At 42.0% G+C, this 26236-nt stretch overlaps 1 protein-coding gene and 1 pseudogene across 2 annotated transcripts; one reads left to right on the top strand and one right to left on the bottom strand.

Annotated features, from left to right (window-relative positions):
* Window positions 1-2253: 2253 nt before the first annotated feature.
* Window positions 2254-11167, top strand: LOC149975944 (uncharacterized). Its single transcript, XM_090205558.1, has 6 exons — window positions 2254-2574; window positions 2867-2983; window positions 3069-3105; window positions 4750-4817; window positions 9204-9265; window positions 9481-11167. Exons 1-6 carry the CDS (start codon window positions 2538-2540, stop codon window positions 9745-9747), a joined length of 588 nt encoding a protein of 195 aa, XP_090061684.1. The 5' UTR covers window positions 2254-2537; the 3' UTR covers window positions 9748-11167.
* Window positions 11168-19711: 8544 nt separating this feature from the next.
* LOC110494158 (ammonium transporter Rh type B pseudogene) lies at window positions 19712-22137 on the bottom strand (annotated as a pseudogene). The gene has a single exon (XR_016487936.1). The product of XR_016487936.1 is annotated as an ammonium transporter Rh type B pseudogene (transcript).
* Between the last annotated feature and the right edge of the window lie 4099 nt (window positions 22138-26236).

The following is a 26236-nucleotide window of genomic DNA, read 5'->3' as shown; positions in this document are numbered from 1 at the left end:
ACACCTTCCAGAACCGGGACGAGAACTGAGTTTTCCAGTCAGAGACCATGTCCACTGGGAGTCCATGGATCTGGAAGACGTGCTGCACCATGAGCTGGGCCATCTTTTTGGCAGAGGTTAGCTTGGGGAGAGGAAGGAAATGGGCGGTTTTGGAAAACCGGTCCACCACTGTCAGGATGGCGGTGTTGGGAGGAGACCCGTGACGAAGTCCAGGGATATGTGAGACCCGGGACGGTGAGGGACAGGCAGTGGTTGAAGGAGACCAGCCAGAGCTTGCCGAGTAGTCCCGGGGTTCGGCTGGGAACGCTGCGCCTCACGGACCTGCTTCCCTATTCCCCAGCTGAGTGCTATCGTCAGGCACGAGGTAGGAAGGATGGTCTCTATAGCGATGTGACATCGCATCCAACTTGATATTCTTGGATCCCGGTCGGTAGGAGAGAGAGAAGTTAAACCGGGTGAAAAGCAGGGTCCGCCTAGCTTCCCTGGAATTGAGACGCTTGGCGGTGCAGAGATATTCCAGGTTCTTGTGATTCGTCCACACAATGAACGGATGTTCCACCCCCTCCAACCAGTGTCTCCACTCCTCCAACGCCAACTTCACCGCGAGAAGCTCACAATTCCCCTTGGGGATTTTGGCAATGAAACCCTTTATCTACTTCCTCAGAGTCAGATGAAGTCATGGGTACCATTTGTATGTCCACTCCTCAGTAAAAGGCACATGACAGCCCGCTTGGAGTTTGCCAAAAGGAAATACCCTACTCAACAAATTGGATGCAGTCTATCACAGTGCCATCCGTTTTGTCACCAAAGCCCCATATACTACTCACCACTGTAACCTGTACGGTCTCGTTGGCTGGCCCTCGCTTCATACTCGTCGCCAAACCCACTGGCTCCAGGTCATGAACAAGTCTCTTCTTGGTAAAGCCCCGCCTTATCTCAGCTCACTGGTCACCATAGCAGCACCCACCCGTAGCACGTGCTCCAGCAGGTATATCTCACTGGTCACCCCCAAAGCCAATTCTTACTTTTGCCGCCTTTCTTTCCAGTTCTCTGCTGCCAATGACTGGAACGAACTGCAAAAATCACTGAAGCTGGAGGCTCATATCTCCCTCACTAGCTTTAAGCATCAGCTGTCAGTGCAGCTCATAAATCACTATACCTGTACATAGCCCATCTGTAAGTAGCCCATCCAACTACCAAATCCCCATACTGTATTTATTTATAATCTTGCTCCTTTGCACCCTAGTATCGCTACTTGCACATTAATCTTCTGCACATCTACCATTCCAGTGTTTAATTGCTATATTGTAATTACTTTGCCACCATGGCCTATTTATTGCCTCACCTACCTTATCCCACCTCATTTGCACATACTGTATATATACTTTTTCTACTGTATTATTGACTGTATGTTTGTTTATTCCATGCGTAACTCTGTGTTGTTGTATGTGTCGAACTGCTTTGCTTTATCTTGGCCAGGTCACAGTTGCAAATGAGAACTTGTTCTCAACTAGCCTACCTGGTTAAATAAAGGTGAAATAAAAAATTGATTTAAAAAAGGATCGAGGCAAAGATGATCGGAGCAAAGTACAGAGAGATCCTTGATGAAAACCTGCTCCAGAGTGCTTATGACCTCTGACTGGGGCGAAGGTTCACCTTCCAACAGGAAAATGACTAAGCACACAGCCAAGACAATGCGGGACTGGCTTCGGGAAAAGTCTCTGAATGTCCTTGAGTGGCCCAGCCAGAACCCGATCGAACATCTCTGGAGAGACCTGAAAATAGCTGTGCAGAAATGCTCCCCATCCAACCTGATAGATATTGTGAGGACTTGCAGAAAAGAATGGGAGAAACTCCCGAAGTACAGGTGTGGCAAGCTCGTAGCATCATACCCAAGATGACTCGAGGCTGTAATTGCTGCCAAAGGTTCTTCAACTAAGTACAGATTAAAGGGTCTGAATACTTATGTAAATGTTATATTTCTGTTTATTTATTTTTTTCATAAATTAGCAATGATGTAAAAAGAAAAAGTTTTTACTTTGTCATTATGTGGTATTGTGTGTAGATTGATGAGAAATAAATATTTAATACATTTTGGAATAATGTTGTAATCTAACAAAATGTGGAAAAAGTCAAAGGGTCTGAATACTTTCCGAAGGCACTGTAAGACTCATAATATTCTCTCTGTCTTTTGCTCATTAACAAAATGTGGCTCTGCATGAGTTGTTTTCATAGGAAGGATTGTGGTTTTCTGCAGATTGCCCTGCTTATGCACAAGAGAACATGTCAGGCTAACATCCTGCAGCAACACACCCAGAAAGAACCCTAGTTGAACCTGCCTCACTCGAAAACCAATACCCTAAAATACAAATATAATAGACTTAGAAATATAATACTTTAAGTACAGAATTACTAATTACGCTTCAATATAATTACACCTTGGATCAATCTTTTAAAATAACAGTGAGGGATTTAATTGATCTTTTTCCTTTTCTCAGGGAAGTCTATGACTTTTCTAGGCTTATAAACTCTAAATCATGGCAGGCAGCTGCAACAAAAGCACTCAAACAACAGGTAAGTCGGATCTATTTTAACTCACACTATTGTGGTCTCTTTTTTAAAAGGAGACCAAATATACATGCCATTGAAAATGATAAAACACAGACTCAAAGATTGATGTCCGTGTTAAAAGGTTAAATGTATTACATAGCGTAACCAAAATGAACCCACACACTGTTGTAGGCTCCCAAAAAAACATGTGTGAGCCTACAGCAGTGTGAGGGAACATTTAGTTGACTTTGAACTATTTATTCAACTTAGAGTCTTCTGGAGGTAGAGACACATCTTGTTTTTGTTCTCCCCATAGTTTTTGATATTTTCTGCGGGTCTTATGAGCTGTGGATCCTACTGGCAGTTGTCAGCACAATGTTGGTATTTTCAGTGTGCTGGATTATTCTTTGCTGTATCGCAACACATTGTACAGGTAAGGCTAAAGTCAAGAGTTAACACTACCTCTGAAGAAAATAATATCGATGTAACTGACAGAGAACACTCTTTTGTTGTTACAGATAAAGGGAATATATTTCTACCCCGCTTCAGAAGGAGGTGTGTATCTAATTAATTACATACAGACAGAGAGACAAAAAGGTTGATTGACTGATGAATTTTATGCTAAAAGTATGTGGACACCTGCCTGTCGAACATCTCATTCCAAAATCATCGGCATTAATACGGTCCCCCCTTTGCTGTTATAACAGCCTCCACTCGTCTGGTAAGGCTTTCCACTAGATTTTGGAACATTGCTGCGGGGACTTGCTTCCATTCAGCCACAAAAGCATTAGTAAGGTTGGCACTGATGTTGGGCGATACGGCCTGGGTCGCAGTCGGCATTCCAATTCATCCCAAAAGTGTTCGATGGGATTGAGGTGAAAAACAGCCCCCGACCATTATTTCTCCTCCACCAAACTTTATAGTTGGCACTATGCATTGGGGCAGGTAGTGTTCTCCTGGCATCCGCTAAACCGAGATTCATCCGACAGACTGCCAGATGGTGAAGAGTGATTCATCACTCCAGAGAACACGTTTCCACTGCTCCAGAGTCCAATGGCGGTGAGCTTTACACAACTCCAGCCGACGCTTGGTATTGCACTTGGTGATCTTAGGCTTGTGTGCAGCTGCTCAGCCATGGAAATCCATTTTATGAAGCTCCCGACGAACAGTTCTTGTGCTGACACTGCTTCCAAAGGCATTTTTAAACTCGGTAGTGAGTGTTGCAACCGAGGACAGACGATTTTTAAGCGATACGCACTTCAGCAAACGGCAGTCCCGTTCTGTGAGCTTGTGTGGCCTCCCACACCGCAGCTGAGCCATTGTTGCTCCTAGACGTTTCCACTTCACAATAACAGCACTTACAGTTGACTGGGGCAACACTAGCAGGGCAGAAATTTGACAAACTGACTTGTTGGAAAGGTGCTTCAGTATGGGCCATTCTATTGCCACTGTTCATTTATGGAGATTGCATGGCTGTGTGCTCGATTTTATACAATGGGTGTGGCTGACATAGCTGAATCCAATCATTTGAATGGGTGTCCACATACTTTTGGGAATCTAGTATATATCTGATGGACTGCAGTGAATGATGCAGAGCCAAATATATAGACATACAGTGGGGCAAAAAAGTATTTAGTCAGCCACCAATTGTGCAAGTTCTCCCACTTAAAAAGATGAGAGAAAAATGTTGCTTGTTTGTAGGTGACCAAATACTTATTTTCCACCATAATTTGCAAATAAATTAATAAAAAATCTAACAATGTGATTTTCTGGATTTTTTTTCTCCATTTTGTCTGTCATAGTTGAAGTGTACCTATGGTGAAAATTACAGGCCTCTCTCATCTTTTTAAGTGGGAGAACTTGCACAATTGGTGGCTGACTAAATACTTTTTTGCCCCACTGTATATAGAGATTTTCCTAAATCAAATCTAATTTTATTCTTTACATGCTTTGTAAACAACAGGTGAAGAGTAACAGTGAAATGCTTACCTAAAGGGCCCTTCCTAAACATGCAGAGAGAAATAAAATAGAGACATTTATATTGAAAAATATATGGCTTTGTATTGATTGTTTATTGTCTTTACTCATCTTCAGATTAATCTATCTGGTTTAATCATAAGGGCCTATTACATGCTAATATTTGCTTTACTAATGACCCCACTGTTTCCTCTCTCCTCATCCTCGATGGGAATCAACCAGTCTTAGTCTGAGAGTGAGGGACATGGAGGACAATCCTATCTATGGGAACATCACCTACACCCAGACTAGTGAGAAGAAGTTCCCACAAACTACTTGTTTACAGAATTTAAGTTTTTAATTTTGAATGTCAAGGTTTCAATGTTGTCAGTGTAATGTTGAATGGTAATGAAATGAAACAGGTCATTTTTTGTTAAAAATTAGTTTCTGATATACACTCTTAGGAGATAGGAGATAACCCTTTTTGGTTTCAGGTAGAACCTTTTTGGGTTACACGTAGAACCCTCTGTGGTTAGGTTTCTACATGGAACCAAAAAGGGTTCTTCAAAGGGCTTTCCTATGGGACAGTCAAATAACCCTTTGAGGTTCTAGATAGCACTTTTTTTATAAGAGAGTAGTTATTGTACAGTTACATGTAATTACACCAATCCTCTTAAGGATCCGCCCCTTTTTTAAAATTTTCTTCTAAAATGACATGCCCAAATCTAACTGCTTGTAGCTTAGCCGCTGATGCAAGGATATGCATATTCTTGGTACATTTGAAAGGAAATACTTTGAAGTTTGCAGAAATGTGAAAGAAATGTAGGAGAATATAACACAAAAGATCTGGTAAAAGATAATACAAAGAAAACAACAACCGTTATTTTGTATTTTTTTTGTAAAATCATCTTTGAAATGCTAGAGAAAGGCCAAAAGGTATTATTCCAGCCCAAGTGCAATTTAGATTTTGGCCACCAGATGGCCAAAGTGTATGTGCAAATACGGATCCAATGAATCATTTCATTTCTGTTCCAAATGTTGTATCAAGACTGCCCAAATGTGCGTAAATGTTTATTAATAACTTTTCATGTTCAAAATTGTACACCCTCCTCAAACAATAGCATGGTATTCTTTCACTGTTATAGCTACTTTAAACTGGACAGTGCAGTTAGATTAACAAGAATTGAAGCTTTCTGCCAATATCAGATATGTCTTTGTCCTCTGAAATTTTTCTTGTTACTTACAACCTCATGCTAATCACATTAGCCTACGTTAGCTCAACCATCCCGTGGAAGGGACACCGATCCTGTAGAGGGTTTTACTCCATGTCACTACATGCTATCAAATCAAATAATATACAATTTTATTAGTCACATGTGCCGAATACAACAGGTGTAGGTAGACCTTACAGGGAAATGCTTGCTTATGAGCCCCTAATCGACAATGCAGTTTAAAAAAATATGGATAAGAATAAGAAATAAAAGTAACAAGTAATTAAAGAGCAGCAATATAATAAAAATAGTGAGACTATATGCAGGGGGTACCGGTATTAAAGTGACTATGCATAGATGATACCAACAGAGAGTAGCAGCGGTGTAAAAGAGGGGGAGAGGAGGGGGGTGGGGTGGGGGGGGGGCAATACAAATAGTCTGGGTATCCATTTGACTAGGTGTTCAGGAGTCTTATGGCTTGGGGGTAGAAGCTGTTTAGAAGCCTCTTGGACCTAGATTTCCCGCTCCGGTACCGCTTGCCATGCAGAAGCAGAGAGAACAGTGTATGACTAGAGTGGCTGGAGTCTTTGACAATTTTTAGGCCTTTCCTCTGACACCGCCTGGTATAGAGGTCCTGGATGGCAGGAAGCTTGGCCCCAGTGATGTACTGGGCAGTTAGCCCTATCCTCTGTAGTGCCTTGCGGTCAAAGGCCGGAGCAGTTGCCATAACAGTCAGTGATGCAATCAGTCAGGATGCTCTCGATGGTGCAGCTATAGAACCTTTTGAGGATCTGAGGACCCATGCCAAATCTTTTCAGTCTCCTGAGGTTTTGTCGTGCCCTCTTCACAACTGTCTTGGTGTGCTTGGACCATGTTAGTTTGTTGGTGATGTGGACACCAAGGAACTTGAAGCTCTCAACCTGCTCCACTGGAGCCCCATCGATGAGAATTGGGGTGTGCTCGGTCCTCTTTTTCCTGTAGTCCACAATCATCTCCTTTGTCTTGATCACGTTAAGGGAGAGGTTGTTGTCCTGGCACCGCATGGTCAGGTCTCTGACCTCCTCCCTATAGGCTGTCTTGTCATTGTCGGTGATCAGGCCTACCACTGTTGTGTCATCGGCAAACTTAATGATGGTGTTGGAGTCGTGCCTGGCAGTGCAGTCATTTATGAACAGGGAGTACAGGAGGGGACTAAGCACGCACCCCCAAGGAGCCCCTGTGTTGAGGATCAGTGTGGCGGATGAGTTGTTACCTACCCTTACCACCTGGGGGCGGCCCATCAGGAAGTCCAGGATCCAGTTGCAGAGGGATATGTTTAGTCCCAGGGTCCTTAGCTTAGTGATGAGCTTCGAGGGCACTATGGTGTTGAACGCTGAGCTATAGTCAATGAATAGCATTCTCACATAGTTGTTCCTTTTGTCCAGGTAGGAAAGGGAAGTGTGGAGTTTAATAGAGATGGCATCATCTGTGGATCTGTTGAGGCGGTATGCAAATTGGAGTGGGTCTAGGGTTTCTGGGATAATGGTGTTGATGTGAGCCATGACCAGCCTTTCAAAGCACTTCATGGCTACAGACATGAGTGCTACAGGTCGGTAGTCATTTTGGTAGGTTACCTTAGTGTTCTTGGGCACAGGCATTATGATGGTCTGCTTAAAACATGTTGGTATTACGGACGCGGACAGGGCGAGGTTGAAAATGTCAGTGAAGACACTTGCCTGTTGGCCAGCGTATGCTCGCAGTACACATCCTGGTAATCCGTCTGGCCCTGCGGCCTTGTGAATGCTGACCTGTTTAAAGGTCTTACTCACATTGGTTACGGAAAGCGTCATCACACAGTCTTCCGGTGCTTCTGGTGCTCTCATGCATGTTTCAATGTTATTTGCCTCGAAGCGAGCATAGAAGCAGTTTAGCTCATCTGGTAGGCTCGTGTCACTGGGCAGTTCTCGACTGTGCTTCCCTTTGTAATGGTTTGTAATGGTTTGCAAGTCCTGCCACATCCGACGAGCGTCAGAGCCGGTGTAGTACGATTCAATCTTAGTCCTGTATTGATGGTTTGTCGGAGAGCATAGCGGGATTTCTTATATGCTTCCGGGTTAGAGTCCTGCTCCTTGAAAGTGGCAGCGCTACCATTTAGCTCAGTCCGGACGTTGCCTGCAATCCATGGGTTAATAGGTTGGGGTATGTACGTACGGTCACTGTGGGGACGACGTCATTGATGCACTTATTGATGAAGTCAATGACTGATGTGGTGTACTCCTCAATGCCATCGGAGGAATCCCGGAACATTTTCCAGTCTGTGATAGCAAAACAGTGCTGTAGCTTAGCATCTGCTTCATCTGACCACTTTTTTATTGATCTAGTCACTGGTACTTCCTGCTTTAATTTTTGCTAGTAAGCAGGAATCAGGAGGATAGAATTATGGTTAGATTTGCCAAATGGAGGGCGAGGGAGAGCTTTGTTTGCATCTCTGTGTGTGGAGTAAAGGTGGTCCAGAGTTTTTTTCCCTCTGGTTGCACATTTAACATGCTGATAGAAATTTGGCAAAACGGATTTAAGTTTCCCTGCATTAAAGTCCCCAGCTACTAGGAGTGCCGCCTCTGGGTGAGCATTTTATTTTTTGCTTATGGCAGAATACTGCTCATTCAGTGATGTCTTAGTGCCAGCCTCTGACTGTTGTGGTATTTAAACAGCTACGAAAAATACAGATGAAAACTCTCTAGGTAGATAGTGTGGTCTACAGCTTATCATGAGATACTTTACCTCAGGCGAGCAATCGCTCAAGACTTCCTTTGATATCGTGCACCAGCTGTTATCTACAAAAAATACATAGTCCACCGCCGCTTGTCTTACCAGACGCCGCTGTTCTATCCTGCCAGTACAGCGTATAACCAGCCAGCTGTATGTTGATAGTGTCGGCGTTCAGCCACGACTCCGTGAAGCATAAGATATTACAGTTTTGAATGTCCCGTTGGTAGTTTAATTTTCCATGTAGGTCATCTATTTTATTGTCCAAAGATTGCACGTTTGCTAGCAGAATGGAAGGAAGTGGGGGTTTATTAGATCGCCTACGAATTCTCAGAAAGCAGCCTGCCATCCGGACCCTTTTTCTCCACCTCCTCTTCCCGCAAATCACTGGGATCTGGGCCTGTTCCCGAGAAAGCAGTATATCATTTGAGTAGGGCTCGTCAGACTCGTTAAAGGAAAAAAAGGATTCTGCCAGTCCATGGTGAGTAATCACAGTCCTGATGTCCAGAAGTTATTTTCGATCATAAGAGACGGTAGTGGCAACATTATGTACAAAGTAAGTAACAAAATAAGTTAAAATCATTGCAAACAATTTTTTTTTAAACACAATCGGTTGGGGGCACGTAAAACGTCTGCCTTCTTCTTCGGCGCCATTTTAGCCTGTGCATTACAATGTAATGTGATGAGTGATGCAGAATGTAATGATCCTTTTTATCACGACATTTGTCTCTTTGTTGACAGGAGTAGACCTCCCACTCCGTTCCTCATCTCTCAGAGATGGCCAGGTCAAAAGTGTCTCTCAGGTGCTACTTTTTCTACACCATCTCCTTGTGAAGCACAATGTGTCCTGCTATTGTTCATTATTTTCCCTAGTCTTTATGTGACGTAGAAGCCCATACCAAAAACCTATACAGTATATTAAACATAACCACTTCTCCACGCTCAATTGCTAGAGAGAGCCGGCTGGTGGACAAGATTGTACTGAACATAATTTTACCATGTTTCTTCCTTATGTCAGGCGCCCTCCAAAGGTCAGGACTGTTATGCCAACCTGACTCTGAAGGCCCCTAAACTGGTGTCTGGCCGCAGCTCCCCACAGCCCCAGATGAAGTACTCTGACGTAGTGAAACTACAGGGGCCACAGGAAGCGGAGAAGGTGAGCATGGCCAACAACAACGCTGACTCAGTCTCTGTGCTCTCGGACCTGTATGCCTCAGTGCAAATAGACCGCACCAAAACCCTGGACACAGTGGATGGCAATGACGGCTATGCCAACCATGTCTGAGAGACAAAATGTTGGTGACATGCTTTTCAGTCTGTTATAGATTTTTTCTGTGTTTTTGGTTGGCAAGATTTGGAGATGATGACGCTGGTTGTCTAGCTGTTTCACCTCACAACCACAGAGTGTCGCTAATTGGCAGCTTTAGAAAAATATTTTTCCTTCCTAATATAAAATTCTGCAGAGCAGTGTGTGTGACAACTGTGTGGTTTAACTTCAGTCCCTGCAGACTTTATTACAACTTATTGAGGCCCATACTTACTTATCTAATTCCCTTAAACCTTAGTCTGAATTTCAGACTCCAACAAGAAGCCAGTAGGAGGTAAGAGGCTACATGCAAGCAGTGGTGTAAAGTACTTTGAAGTACTGCTTAAGTCGTTTTTTTGGGGGTATATGTACGTTACTTTACTATTTATATTTTTGACAACTTTTACTTTTACTTCACTACATTCCTATAGAAAATAATGTACTTTTTACTCCATACATTTTCCCTGACACCCAAAAGTACTCGTTAGATTTGAATGCTTAGCAGGACATGAAAATGGTCCCATTCACGCACTTATCAAGAGTACATCCCTACAAACTCTGATCCGTTGGACTCACTAAACACAGATACTTCATGTGTAAATTATGTCTGAGTGTTGGAGTGTGCCCCTGGCTATCCTTAAAAAAATATATATACAAAAAGTAATTGAGTAATAAGGAATTTGAAATGATTTATACTTTTACTTTTACCTTTAATACTTAAGTATATGTTAGCGATTACATTTACTTTTGATACTTAAGTATATTTAAAACCACACACTTTTAGATTTCTACTCAAGTAGTATTTTACTTGGTGACTTTCACTTTTACTTGAGTCATTTTCTATTATGGTATCTTTACTTTTACTCAAGTATGACAATTGAGTACTTTTCCACCACTTGCATGCAAGGTATTTGGAGGGGGATTATTTCCTCTATTTCATCACACATTTTCAGATGCCAATTAGGGTAGAGTGTCTACGTGTTGTTTGCTGTTTTATAATCTCCAGATCCTGTCAAACATTAAAGTTAAACTGAACATGAAATTTAAGGAGATACAATTGTGAAGGGCAATACATTTCTATATTTCTGAGATATTAGTTCATGTGGTTTATGTCTAAAATTGTTGATACCTCCTTTTGTCATAAATAAACAAACGGTATTTTTTATTTATTTAAGTTCTGTGCACATTTATTTTGTCAGTTAATTTGATGGTCGGATTCTCATGCAAGGGTAATAATGCATCATAGACCTTTTGATATGTTCATGTTTAAACCCATAGAATACTCCAACAGTGATTGTGAGTGACTAGGCTTTGAGATACAGGCATGAGGCTTTGCAAGTTGTAATCACTATCTTAACAAAGTGTTTGTTATCATCACTATAATAAAAACTTGATCAGTTTGTCTGAAATGTATTTTCTATCTAGGGTTAATTACTGTACTACTTAAACCATTCTCAAGCTTTTAATTTGGAGGGTACCAGGGAATTAAATCCCTTGGTTTTTGAAGTAGGTTTTTTAGTTTTGTTGAAACTTTTATGAAAATGTTAATGATGTAATTGATTTCAAATTATTAACACATTTGGGTTATGAAGTGTTTCTAAGGAAACATTATTGGGATATTTGCAACCAACATTGGCAGCAAGATCATCTGGGTCAGTGAATTCAGTAGGTGAATTGAATATCCTCATTTAAAATAATCATAATTTTTAATTGTTGAATTGGAAATTCAATGAACCTCCTAAACGGATTGAACTGAAATTAATATCAGACGTACACTATAGGTTCACCAAATATTTACCCAGTATTTATTAGACCAGATGTATTATTTGCATAGATAACTGTTCATAGATATAAATGTACTATAATGTTCTGCTTTCTTGCAGACTTTGTTGTCACTCCCTGACCTTAGAGAGACTTTTTATTTCTCTATTTGGTTAGGTCAGGGTGTGATTTCTAGTTTTCTATTTCTTTGCTGGCCGGGTATTGTTCCCAATCAGAGGCAGCTGTCTATAGTTGTCTCTGATTGGGAATCATACTTAGGCAGCCTGTTTTCCACCCTAGTTTGTGGGATCTTGTCTTTGTATAGTTGCTGTTTAGCGCTACAGAGCTTTACGTTCGTATCGTGTTTTTTTGGTGTCATTTGAAAATAAAGTCAAATGTACGCCTGCCACGCTGCACCTTGGTCTCCTTCTAATGACGGACGTAACAGAAGATCCCACCACAAAGAGACCAAGCCGCATGGTTAGGAGGAGAGCACACGACGGAAACCCGAGAGGCTTTTTGGGGCAGATGACGTGGGCGTCGGTGCTGGGGGGTACCGCTTTGCGGTTACACGTACTGTGTCTCCGGTACGCATCCACAGCCCGGTGCGCTCTGTGCCAGCTCCCCGCATTTGCCGTGCTAAAGTGGGCATTCAGCCAGGACGGATTGTGCCGGCTCAGTGCTCCTGGTCTCCGGTGCGTCTCTTCGAACCAGGATATCCTGCGCCGGGTCTGCGCAATGTGTCTTCGGTGCGCCTTCACAGCTCAGTGCGTCCTGTGCCAGCGCCCTGCAGTTGCCGGGCTAAAGTGAGTATCCAGCCAGGACGGGTTGTGCCAGCTCTGCGCTACAGACATCCGGTGCGTCTCCACGGCCCAGTATATCCTGTGCAGGCTCCATGCACCAGGCCTCCAGTACGTCTCCAGCCCGGTGTGTCCTGTGCAAGCTCTACGCACCCGGCCTCCAGTGATGATCCATGGCCCGAAGCCTCCAGTGATGATCCATGGCCCGAAGCCTCCATTGATGATCCATGGCACGAAGCCTCCAGTGGTGATCCATGGCCCGGGGCCTCCAGCAACGGTCTGCAGTCCAGAGCCTCCAGCGGCGGTCTGCAGTCCAGGGCCTCCAGCGACAGTCGGCAGTCCAGAGCCCCCAGCGACGGTCTGCAGTCCAGGGCCTCCAGCGAAGGTCGGCAGTCCAGAGCCCCCAGCGACGGTTGGCAGTTCGGAGCCTCCAGCGACGGTCGGAAGTCCGGAGCCTCCGGCGACGATCCACGGTCTGGTTCCTTCGGCGACGATCTACGGTCCGGTTCCACGGAAGCGGAGGGATCAGCAAGCGGAGCGGGGTCTATGCCCCGAACCGTAGCCGCCACCGAGGCTAGATGCCCACCCGGACCCTGCCTCATAGAGTCAGGTTTTGCGGCCGGAGTCCGCACCTTTTTTTGGGGGAGGGGGGGGGGGTACTGTCACGCCCTGACCTTAGAGCCTTTTTATTTCTCTATTTGGTTAGGTCAGGGTATGATTTGGGTGGGAATTCTAGTTTTCTATTTCTTTGCTGGCCGGGTATGGTTCCCAATCAGAGGCAGTTGTCTATCGTTGTCTCTGATTGGGAATCATACTTAGGCAGCCTGTTTTCCACCCTAGTTTGTGGGATCTTGTCTTTGTATAGTTGCTGTTTAGCGCTACAGAGCTTTACGTTCGTTTCTAACGACGGACGTAGCAGTTGTGCTGTCCAGCATTTTTTCTCAGTCAGGATGTCAGGAGTAATAATCCAGCGATAATTGTTAATGAGAAAATACTTTATGGTCAAAATGGTAAATGAATAAACAAGAGATAACGATAATCAATTATACCATATTAAGGAATTATTAACATGGTACATTTTTTTTGGAGATTATGCAACTAATTTATATGTGAAAGCTGAAATGGTCTATTCATTCCTTTTTCAGTAGACATGCTTATCCAGGACAACTTACAGTAGTGAGTGCATACATTTTCATACTGCTCCCCCTTGGGAAATGAACCCATAACCCTAGCAATTCAAACACCATGCGCTACCAACTGAGCCACATCATCACATCTCATCATCACAAACCACTTGATGTCTCCATGTACTCAATTACTGTATTGTCCATTGTTTTTCTTCATGGTGATGGAAAGTCTACAGGTACAATCATAGATGACCAGCCTATGTATAATACAGTAATGCACATTTACATTAAGTGGTTTGTAAGGATGGTAAAGTAATACTGCACATATAGTGGTTGTTTTCCATGTTATTTGATCAAGAAAAATATTTAATTTGCGGTTTTGTGTCTTTGCATATAACTTTCCACCTTTTGATTTAAATGTTTGAGGGGTTTTGGGTTTTGTTCTTTCTGAATACATTAGAATGAGACCAAAATGGACAGGACAAGAACTCTTACAATTACAACAATTGAATCATGCAAGATACTGTTCTTAATTGTACAACTACCTTTTTTGCCAAAGCAGAGATGCTGCAAAAATATTTTTTCTGCGCTAAAGACCATATCGGTCCGCTAATACTAGTAAAGGCCCAGTACACTACTTTTGTGAAAAATATATATTTAAAAATGTATTATTTTTCTTTTTAATTCAGATTTTTCAGGGGGTGCTGCAGCATCCTCAGCACCCGTACTTGAAAGTGGACAGAGAGTTCAAAGTAGTTTGAAGAGATCCTGCTCTGTACTCTCTACCAAAGATAACGTGTAACGTGGATGGTATTGTGTCGAAGCTCTGGCTGAAATCAACATTGTGGACATAGTACAATGTTTTGACCACTTTGACCCTGTGTATCAGGAAACCAGTAATCCTACATGGCTCTGTGCCCAGAGCTCCTGTAAGAGGGGACCAGCAGCATAGGGCTTCACACAGTAGACTGCTTTATCAAGTGCAAAAGCAACACCACCGACTTGCTAATAAAAATAGTTTATTCCTAATGTCTGGGGCCAGGGGGTTTCCTGACCATGTAACCTGACCAGGAACAACTCTGGACCTTGTAATGGAAATTAAAAGATTCAACACGTGATCCCACGACCTTGAACAGAATTGAAAAAAATATTTGTAGTTAATAGCGGCAATTTACTTATGAGGGCAATTATTATTTTATTATTCAACCAAGACAGTCCACTCAGCAACAATAATCCCTAACTATTGGTGATAGGTAGCCTAGCGGCGTTAGAGCATTGGTCGCTGGTTTGAATACCCGAGTCGACAAGGTGAAGCATTTGTCTGTGTCTTTGAGCAAGGCATTTAACCCCAATTTGCTACAGGGGTGCTATGGCTGACCCTTTAAAACAACACATTTCACAAAACCTATCCGGTGTAAATGACAATATATATATATATATATATATATATATATATATATATATATATATACACATACATACATACACACACACAAGTACACTATATATATATATATACAGTGCCTTGCGAAAGTATTCGGCCCCCTTGAACTTTGCGACCTTTTGCCACATTTCAGGCTTCAAACATAAAGATATAAAACTGTATTTTTTTGTGAAGAATCAACAACAAGTGGGACACAATCATGAAGTGGAACGACATTTATTGGATATTTCAAACTTTTTTAACAAATCAAAAACTGAAAAATTGGGCGTGCAAAATTATTCAGCCCTTTTACTTTCAGTGCAGCAAACTCTCTCCAGAAGTTCAGTGAGGATCTCTGAATGATCCAATGTTGACCTAAATGACTAATGATGATAAATACAATCCACCTGTGTGTAATCAAGTCTCCGAATAAATGCACCTGCACTGTGATAGTCTCAGAGGTCCGTTAAAAGCGCAGAGAGCATCATGAAGAACAAGGAACACACCAGGCAGGTCCGAGATACTGTTGTGAAGAAGTTTAAAGCCGGATTTGGATACAAAAAGATTTCCCAAGCTTTAAACATCCCAAGGAGCACTGTGCAAGCGATAATATTGAAATGGAAGGAGTATCAGACCACTGCAAATCTACCAAGACCTGGCCGTCCCTCTAAACTTTCAGCTCATACAAGGAGAAGACTGATCAGAGATGCAGCCAAGAGGCCCATGATCACTCTGGATGAACTGCAGAGATCTACAGCTGAGGTGGGAGACTCTGTCCATAGGACAACAATCAGTCGTATATTGCACAAATCTGGCCTTTATGGAAGAGTGGCAAGAAGAAAGCCATTTCTTAAAGATATCCATAAAAAGTGTTGTTTAAAATTTGCCACAAGCCACCTGGGAGACACACCAAACATGTGGAAGAAGGTGCTCTGGTCAGATGAAACCAAAATTGAACTTTTTGGCAACAATGCAAAACGTTATGTTTGGCGTAAAAGCAACACAGCTGAACACACCATCCCCACTGTCAAACATGGTGGTGGCAGCATCATGGTTTGGGCCTGCTTTTCTTCAGCAGGGACAGGGAAGATGGTTAAAATTGATGGGAAGATGAATGGAGCCAAATACAGGACCATTCTGGAAGAAAACCTGATGGAGTCTGCAAAAGACCTGAGACTGGGACGGAGATTTGTCTTCCAACAAAACAATGATCCAAAACATAAAGCAAAATCTACAATGGAATGGTTCAAAAATCAACATATCCAGGTGTTAGAATGGCCAAGTCAAAGTCCAGACCTGAATCCAATCGAGAATCTGTGGAAAGAACTGAAAACTGCTGTTCACAAATGCTCTCCATCCAACCTCACTGAGCTCGAGCTGTTTTGCAAGGAGGAATGGGAAAAAATGTCAGTCTCTCGATGTGCAAAACTGATAGAGACATACCCCAAGCGACTTACAGCTGTAATCGCAGCAAAAGGTGGCGCTACAAAGTATTAACTTAAGGGGGCTGAATAATTTTGCACGCCCAATATTTCAGTTTTTGATTTGTTAAAAAAGTTTGAAATATCCAATAAATGTCGTTCCACTTCATGATTGTGTCCCACTTGTTGTTGATTCTTCACAAAAAAATACAGTTTTATATCTTTATGTTTGAAGCCTGAAATGTGGCAAAAGGTTGCAAAGTTCAAGGGGGCCGAATACTTTCGCAAGGCACTGTATATATATTGGAGTTTTCCAACAGAACATCTTGAGCCAGGTCAGCAATAGGCAATAGGTACAGATGTAGGATCTTAATTTGAGCCAGTTTTCTACAGCAGGAAAAAAAGCCTGCAGAAACAGGAAATGTTCATTATTATGTGGAATTATAATTAACGGACATTTTTGTAGGTGTTGACACATTTTTTTGTGAGGGAAAATCAACTCTGAAATTTCCAAGTTGAAATGACAGACTTCAGAAGTCTTTTTAAACTACTAATACACTACAAGTATGACATTTCCTGCATTGCAGGGATGATCTCCTGCCACAGGGTGATCAAATTAAGATCCTACATTTATATCACAATGCCGGTCATAAATAGCTGCTAATCATCCATTATAAACCATTCAATCTTTATTTTCCGGGACAGGGTAGCCTTTCCTTGATCCTTCAACCTGTTGCATTCTTAACATAAGCTGCTGGTGCTGATATAGAATTGTATGATTATTGAGGTGCTGATAAAATAGTAAACCCTAGATTAAGATTGCAAACAGGAGATTAAGACTGTAAAAGAGCCAAAACAAAGTTCAATGATTGTTACTACCTAACAAAGCTTTAGTCTCTCCCTCTTATAATGGATGTTTCTTCGTATCCCTTTTGTAGGGTTGTTCATTAAGCATAAAATGTTTCTTTTGAGCTGCACTTTTTATAATTCATCATGAGATGAACTTGATAGATAGGTCTTGTTTAAAGCCAGACTGAGTTCCACTACATTGAGATGTTAATGGTGTATGATCTCTTGTCAGTAATTGAAATCAATTATTACCCTGTGACCTCTGGTATTTAATTTGAGAACAAAATGTCTGCAGTGTACACTGTAAATTGAGTCAATTTAAAAAATCTAGGCAACCAGCTAACGTACATTCCTGAGTTGTCTCAACACATTTGCCAAAGTTGAGTTAACTAGAAATCGTAATGCAGCTGGTTGCCTTGATTTTTCAAGTTGACACTTTGGATTTCAAGTCCTCTCAACTTAACGATGTAAGATCAATGGGAAAAGATTGCGAATTCTGTGGGTAGCCCCAACCGGGACTCGGACCCAGAGCCAGTGACTACAACACCTTACCATTGCTCTACAGAATTACCACTATGGAAATGATTTGGTTATTGATGGCTGTAATATATATTTTTGTTTTGGATGGAACAAGTATGTTAACGTTGCATGAAGGCTGCGTTTACACAGGCAGCTAAATTCTGAAAATGTTTCCACAAATTGTTATTTTGACCAATAACATCAGATATTTTCACATCAGACTAGTGCTGAGCGATTAGTGTTTTTAGGGCTCGGTTTGGTTTTGGTTCTGCTGTAAAAAAAATAATCATGGTTTTAAATTATTATATATTTTTTTTACATTAAATGCATTATGAAATATGACCTTGAAATGATTTGAGCTTTTTCATTGAAATTCCAAGCCAAATATTGAGAACATTCAATTGCCAAAACACTGAAAACATTACACTGCCTCTAACACAGAATAAAGCAATTAATAAGAGCCCCATGATCGTAGTGACTGCCCATTAAGTCTTATCACTTATTAACCACTATCATTTATTCACATTACTTTACTTAAATACAATATTTCAGTTATATATATAGTTATATATATATATATATATATATATATATATTTTAAATGTATGACTTTATTATTTAATTTCTTAATGTCATCCTGTTATCTCTTATCAGACAGCAGACAGACAGTGAAAATGGTATCCCGTGATCATTGGGTTACCACAGTTGCCCATGCTGCAGAGGTGTCTGACGAAATCACTATTTTAGTAGTTCTTCAAAGTAGATAAGGCATACTTTCAAGTCTGCTACAACTATCAATCGGGTCTCGTCACTGTGTTGGACATTCTCATATGGTCTGTGTGCAGGCCCGGGAAGAATAGGAGCAATGGATTCTGGTCATTGTAGTTAATTATCACATTTTCTGCGCTGAACTAGGTTGAATATTTTCCCATTGAAAACAACAACTCCTTCACCGTCCCACAGTTCGTTGTGGATTTTATGTAATCTTGTGCTTGAAACGGCTCGTTGAGCTCACAAAATAATTTACTAAATGGAATTCAAGTAATTGAACCAACATGGGTCAATTAGTTGTTTAATAATCTGGAAAATCAACACTACATCCAACCTTTTTCAGAGCTGATCTGTTTGATTAAAATAAAAAGAATTGGGCTGCCTGTGTAAACGCAGCCTTCGAGTCAGTCCGCTTTGAGTCCTTTCTAGTTTTGACTAAAATAAAGTTAATGAAACACATGTTTTTAAGCCAAAACAGTATTTTACATTACGGGTCTCAGCAAACTAAACTATTGTGTGATCAGCTCAACTCAACTTAAATATTTCAGTTCACGCAACATTGTCTTACAAATTCAGCTCACTTTGAGCAAAAATCATTAGGTTAGTGGAGTATTCCATGTCAGCTGACCAATTTCCCAATATGAAGTCCAGCCAACTTGGATATTTAAGCTCCATGGACATTTTTCTAAGTTGTATTTTTTTTTTACAGTGAGAAAAAAAATGGTGTTAGATATCTGTCCTGGACTCTGTCCTGGAAGTGAATGACAGCTGAGAGAGTTTGATTAGAGGCTTAGCGTTAAGCTACTCCAAATTCCTAAACTAATTACACATTTTGAACATGCAGATCTCCTCAAGATCTGTCAATGGACCTGAAACACATAAAACATTTTCAGGTAACACCAATTGTCCCTTGTATAACCTCATAAATATATGGACCTCTCTTTCTTGGGAATCATAACAACAACAAAAAATCCGATAATGCCAACCTTTGAGACATAAAAAGTGTTTCCTGTCTAACCTTATAACTAATAATGGATGTACATAAAACATACCGTAACGTAGACAAAAAAGGTATACAAAGCTTATTGAAAAGCTAATATCTGAAAGGTTATAGTGCAAGACCATGAACATCACAAGTGAACATGAGTAGGGCTAACTGTGTTCTTGATGTGAGGATCAACAACGCATGTTTCCTTGTTCACTAAAGCTTTCATAGAAGTTGTCATGATGTCTAATAACAAATAACAAAAAGTTGAATAACAAATATAAATTAAATATAATTCATGTTTTATTTCCAATAAAGTCAAAAATATGATTTGAAAACATCAATAAACATACTGAAAAAAAAGCATCAATTGTATTGTCAAAACTTTGATCATTTTTGTACAAATTCAGCCCATTATCAATATTTCTAAATCATCCATTATTGCATTCATCTTTTTAAAATAGTTATGTAAATTCCTCTGACAGCATCTTTGAGTATAACACTTTATTTCTCACTCTTACATTCACTCTGTAAAAAAGTGCATATCTGAAATTGTCATCTTGCAAAATTAACAAAACAAATAATTGTATAACAATTGTCAATGGCAATAACAGGCCAAAATGAACAGCAGCTATTCCTTCTGTACACAACAAACACATTTTTTAATTGATCAAAATGCCAAAGAACTTGAAAGCTGGCAAGAATGTATAAGATGTCAATCCCATCTTCTCATGTCATATAAGAGAGAGTGGAACATTTGTGCAACATTTTGCAGCGTCACACCTTCACATTCATTCCTCAGTATTGCTAACCCAGTGTCCCCATACAGGGCTGGAAGCCTGAAATGTGAGTTCAGACCTTGGTATTGTCCTAAATGTCCTTTATGCTGGGGGGGGCCTTGTGCACCCCCATGCTGGCAAAATCAGAGGGCACGTCGAAGAACAGCTCGTCGTCAAAGCAGAACTCGTCAGACGGCGTAGCGAGACAGGGCAATTTCAGTGCAAAGCCGGTCAGCACCCCACCGACAGCGGCTGCCCCGATGGTAGAGAAGATAGCTGCCACCTGGTAGACGGCTTGCTCCTTGGCGGTGCGCCCCAGCCCGGGCCTCAGCCCTGGGATCAGCTGCTGTAGCTCTAGGAGCTTTGGGTCTCCCTCCATGGGTGCACGGTGGGAGAAGATCTGGTACATGCTGGGGCCATAGGTTTCTTCGTTGGCCATGAGGATGGCACAAATGCCAGCCGTGCAGGATATGAGGCCGGTGAGGCCGTGGAGATTGTGGATGCCACACTGGTCTTGGATCCTGAAGTGGCGGGCCAAGAACGGGGTGAGGTACCTGTATCCCATGAAGCAGGCGGTACAGCCCATGATCCCAAGGGCGTAGGCGGCTGCAGGGGAGATCATCATGTCCACAGAGGCCCCAACAGTCACACCACCCGCCAGAGTCACATTTTGAATGTCGGCCATGGTGAGCTTGCCTCTCTTGTTGAATACGGCAGATAAGGCGAAAGCGGTCATCGTTGAGGAGCTGAGGCCTATGAAGGTGTGCAGGACGGCCCTGTGCTGGTCATCACCCTTTAAGGTCAGAGCAGAGTTGAAAGAGGGCCAGAACACCCAGAGAAACAGGGTGCCCATCAACGACAGGATGTCTGACTGGTAACTGGTAACCTCCTTGACGTGGCCGTCATTCAGGCTAGGCCGATACAGCACAAACGTGACCCCCAACCCAAAGTAACAGGCAAACAGGTGGATGAGGATGGAGCCACCTGCGTCATTGATCTTTAGGTACTTCAGCACAGCCCACTCTGTCACGGCAAAGATAGGGACCTCTAGCAGGGCCATAACCAGCAGCTGCACCGGACTGGTCTTTCCCAGCACCGCCCCAAAGGAGATGAGCACCACGGCACAGGCAAACTCAGCATTGAGCAGGTTGATGACCCCAAGGTGGATCTTTCCATCAGAGTAGAACTGGAAGTAGCCCTGCATCAAGATGGCCCACTGGATGGTAAAGGTGGCTGTTAAGAAGTTGAAGACCATCCCGCTGAAGCCATAGAGCCGCAGAAAGGCCAGCAGGCAGCCGAAGCCAACGAAGATCATCACCTGCACATCCGCGAAGAAGGGATAGTCCCGATACAGGGAGTTGTCCATAGGGTTGGTCTCATTGTTCTGAAACTTGGCGTTGGCATTGTCGTCGTAGGTGACAAAGCCGGCAAAGAGACCAAGGAAAACCACTTCCATCAACAGTACCAGCACTGGCAACCGCACCCTGAGGCTAGTGGAGTTATTCATGGTGGAATGGACACCTCACATAGGCCAATTACTCCTGCAGCCGCACGCTTTATAGCTCTGCTGCCAGATAAAGATTGGCATTTGGCAGAGAGCAGAAACGCACACTGTACAGCTAGCTACACAGGACTCCACATCTCTACCGCTGAAGACAGGGTTGTACTTTGGTCCCTCAAATTACCCACAGTAACATTTTTACAATCCAGCACGTTCTACAGTTTCACAGAACAATGTGTACTAATGAAATGATTAGGGATTCAGATAAAATACATTTTTTAGGTTAGTAGCCATGCAGGGTCTATTTTGAATAAGTAAGGGAAATGGTTTCAGAAGTTCATGTTTTTTTTAAACTTCCCGACTGTTTGTTACTGTATGCCTCAAATTAGTTTATATTGTACTGGAAAAAGAACTGAGCTAATGAGCTAATGCCTCTAAAGGTATTATAATATTGAACATGTTTTTCGAAATAAAAGATGCCCAAACAATTGACTTTGCATAAAAAATAAAAAATAATGTTTCAGTAATTCTATATCTTTACAATTCCCTTTACAAAAAAAGATTGCAGTTTTGAAACTGCAGTAAAAGTGCAGTAACTGCAGTCGACTGTGGCATTATGGAGGCAATAATTGCAGAATAACTATACTGCACTTTAAAAAACAGTGTTATTTTGGACGCAGTATTTGCAGTATACTGCAGTTATACTGCAATCTTTTTTAGTGAACTACAGCACAATATATTCAACAAAACATTCCAAATCAAATGGAAAAAGGGTTCTACCTCTTCAAGAAAGTGTGTATTATTGCAGTGGATGAGAATATACCTTTGCTTTAGCCCCTATCAGTGAAATTGTGCTGGGTTGGTTGGCAAGTGGTTTTTCAAACTTTGAAGGTTTTACAAACTTCTACAAACGTGCTGTTTCCAAGTTGTGTCCTTCATTTGTATGAATATGTTGATATCTAGTGGGCATATATAGACATTACAGGCACTCGAGCTTTACAACAGTCGTCCTGTCTCCTCATTTATAACAGTTGAGTAAATTTCACACTACATTTCTGAATGAGCATTAAATGAGCAAGACACAAATCCACTCACCTTTTTATGGTGATAAAAACATCCCTTTATTTGCTGAATCATTTGGAACTCTTGGCATGTCGTGGCACGGCATACAAAATACTAATTGTTGTTCAATAGTGTATATATTCTACTAGGTCCAATTAAATGATAGTTGCGCATGGTCATTTGTTGCATGGGAGATCTGTGGCTAAATCGAGGGTGCCTACTGCGCTGGCTAATCAGATAGCTACAACCACAGTGCCTATAGCTTCCATGACCCCGGCCACAGCAGAGTTTGATACTAGCCTATATGATAAGTCAGAGTACAATCAATATTGTCTGAGAATAACAATAGTCAGGCCAGGCTTATAGCCAATATGCTGTTATAATGTATTAAGCCTATTGCACAAACCTCATTTCTATAGAATTGTTTTTATAGGTTTAGGTTAATGTAACAATTTTTAAGTCGTGTTTAAAATAATTCTGAGAGGTAGATTTTGACTGCGAAAGTGATCTTCACGCCAAAAAGGTTGGTGACCACTGGTCTAAAGTTTTCAGGGAGGTGAGCACATTCTCCCCTCAAGTTCATTAAAAACAAAAATCTAACTTTGCGTGAAAACTAGGCTGGCACATTTTCGGGTATATTTTTTTTACTATGCATGGTTTATAAATGAGGCCACAGGGGCCTTGTCTGGCCCGCCACAACTAAGTATTCAGACCCTTTACTCAGTACTTTGTTGAAGCACCTTTGGCAGTGATTACAGCCTCAAGTCTTCTTGGGTATGACACTATAAGCTTGACACACCTGTATTTGGGGTGTTTCTCCCATTCTTCTCTGCAGATCCTCTCAAGCTCTGTCAGGTTGGACGGGGAATGTCGCTACACAGCTATTTTCAAGTCTCTCCAGAGATGTTTGATTGGGTTCAAGTCCGGGCTCTAGCTGGGCCACTCAAGAACATTCAGAGACTTGTCCCGAAGCCACTCCTGTGTTGTCTTGGCTGTGTGCTTAGGGTCGTTGTCCTGTTGGAAGGTTAAACTTTGGCCCTGTCTGAGGTCCTGAGCGCTCTGGAGCATGTTTTCATCAAGGATCTCTCTGTACCGTTCATCTTTCCCTCGATCTTCTCGAGTCTCCCAGTCCCTGCCTCTGAAAAACATCCACACAGCATGTTGCGGCCACCACCATGCTTCACCGTAGGGATGGTGTCAGGTTTCCTCCAGACGTGACGCTTGGCATTCAGGCCAAAGAGTTCAATCTGGATTTCATCAGACCAGAGAATGTGGTTTCTCATGGTCTGAGAGCCCTTTAGGTGCCTTCTGGGAATCTCCATGCGGGCTGTCATGTGCCTTTTACTGAGGAGTGGCTTCCATCTGGCCACTTTACCATAAAGGCCTGATTGGTGGAGTGCTGCAGAGATTGTTGTCTGAACCTTCTGGAAGGTTCTCCCATCACCACAAAGGAACTCTGGAGCTCTGTCAGAGTGACCATTGGGTTCTTGGTCACCTCCCTGACCAAAGCCTTCTCTCCCGATTGCTCAGTTTGGCCGGGCGGCCAGCACTATGAAGAGTGCCTCGACACAATCCTGCCTCAGAGATCTACGAACAATTCCCTCAACCTCATGGCTTGGTTTTTACTCTGACATGCACAGTCAACTACGGGACCTTATACAGTGCCTTGCGAAAGTATTCGGCCCCCTTGAACTTTTGTGACCTTTTGCCACATTTCAGGCTTCAAACAAAGATATAAAACTGTATTTTTTTGTGAAGAATCAACAACAAGTGGGACACAATCATGAAGTGGAACGACATTTATTGGATATTTCAAACTTTTTTAACAAATCAAAAACTGAAAAATTGGGCGTGCAAAATTATTCAGCCCCCTTAAGTTAATACTTTGTAGCGCCACCTTTTGCTGCGATTACAGCTGTAAGTCGCTTGGGGTATGTCTCTATCAGTTTTGCACATCGAGAGACTGACATTTTTTCCCATTCCTCCTTGCAAAACAACTCGAGCTCAGTGAGGTTGGATGGAGAGCATTTGTGAACAGCAGTTTTCAGTTCTTTCCACAGATTCTCGATTGGATTCAGGTCTGGACTTTGACTTGGCCATTCTAACACCTGGATATGTTTATTTTTGAACCATTCCATTGTAGATTTTGCTTTATGTTTTGGATCATTGTCTTGTTGGAAGACAAATCTCCGTCCCAGTCTCAGGTCTTTTGCAGACTCCATCAGGTTTTCTTCCAGAATGGTCCTGTATTTGGCTCCATCCATCTTCCCATCAATTTTAACCATATTCCCTGTCCCTACTGAAGAAAAGCAGGCCCAAACCATGATGCTGCCACCACCATGTTTGACAGTGGGGATGGTGTGTTCAGCTGTGTTGCTTTTACGCCAAACATAACATTTTGCATTGTTGCCAAAAAGTTCAATTTTGGTTTCATCTGACCAGAGCACCTTCTTCCACATGTTTGGTGTGTCTCCCAGGTGGCTTGTGGCAAACTTTAAACGACACTTTTTATGGATATCTTTAAGAAATGGCTTTCTTGCCACTCTTCCATAAAGGCCAGATTTGTGCAATATACGACTGATTGTTGTCCTATGGACAGAGTCTCCCACCTCAGCTGTAGATCTCTGCAGTTCATCCAGAGTGATCATGGGCCTCTTGGCTGCATCTCTGATCAGTCTTCTCCTTGTATGAGCTGAAAGTTTAGAGGGACGGCCAGGTCTTGGTAGATTTGCAGTGGTCTGATACTCCTTCCATTTCAATATTATCGCTTGCACAGTGCTCCTTGGGATGTTTAAAGCTTGGGAAATCTTTTTGTATCCAAATCCGGCTTTAAACTTCTTCACAACAGTATCTCGGACCTGCCTGGTGTGTTCCTTGTTCTTCATGATGCTCTCTGCGCTTTTAACGGACCTCTGAGACTATCACAGTGCAGGTGCATTTATACGGAGACTTGATTACACACAGGTGGATTGTATTTATCATCATTAGTCATTTAGGTCAACATTGGATCATTCAGAGATCCTCACTGAACTTCTGGAGAGAGTTTGCTGCACTGAAAGTAAAGGGTCTGAATAATTTTGCACGCCCAATTTTTCAGTTTTTGATTTGTTAAAAAAGTTTGAAATATCCAATAAATGTCGTTCCACTTCATGATTGTGTCCCACTTGTTGTTGATTCTTCACAAAAAAATACAGTTTTATATCTTTATGTTTGAAGCCTGAAATGTGGCAAAAGTTCGCAAAGTTCAAGGGGGCCGAATACTTTCGCAAGGCACTGTATAGACAGATGTGTGCCTTTCCAAATCATGTCCAATCAATAGAATTTACCACAGGTGGACTCCAATCAAGTTGTAGAAACATCTCAAGGATGATCAATGGAAACAGGATGCACCTGAGCTCAATTTCGAGTCTCATAGCAAAGGGTCTGAATACTTATGTAAATGTGATATTTCAGTTCTTTATTTTTAATAA

This window comes from Oncorhynchus mykiss, chromosome 17 (genome assembly GCF_057628025.1).
Source record: "Oncorhynchus mykiss isolate SJ-2025 chromosome 17, ASM5762802v1, whole genome shotgun sequence".
Lineage (NCBI taxonomy): Eukaryota > Metazoa > Chordata > Actinopteri > Salmoniformes > Salmonidae > Oncorhynchus > Oncorhynchus mykiss.
The sequence above is the reverse complement of the archived record's forward strand: the minus strand, read 5'-3'. Positions and strand labels throughout refer to the sequence as shown.

Bases quoted from the DNA above. Each gene is read 5' to 3' on its own strand.
- LOC149975944 (XM_090205558.1), top strand. From the start codon at position 2,538: ATGGCAGGCAGCTGCAACAAAAGCACTCAAACAACAG. The intron at 3,106-4,749 runs GTGTGTATCTAA...GGAATCAACCAG, and splicing joins CTACCCCGCTTCAGAAGGAG to TCTTAGTCTGAGAGTGAGGG. The intron at 9,266-9,480 runs GTGCTACTTTTT...TCCTTATGTCAG, and splicing joins AGGTCAAAAGTGTCTCTCAG to GCGCCCTCCAAAGGTCAGGA.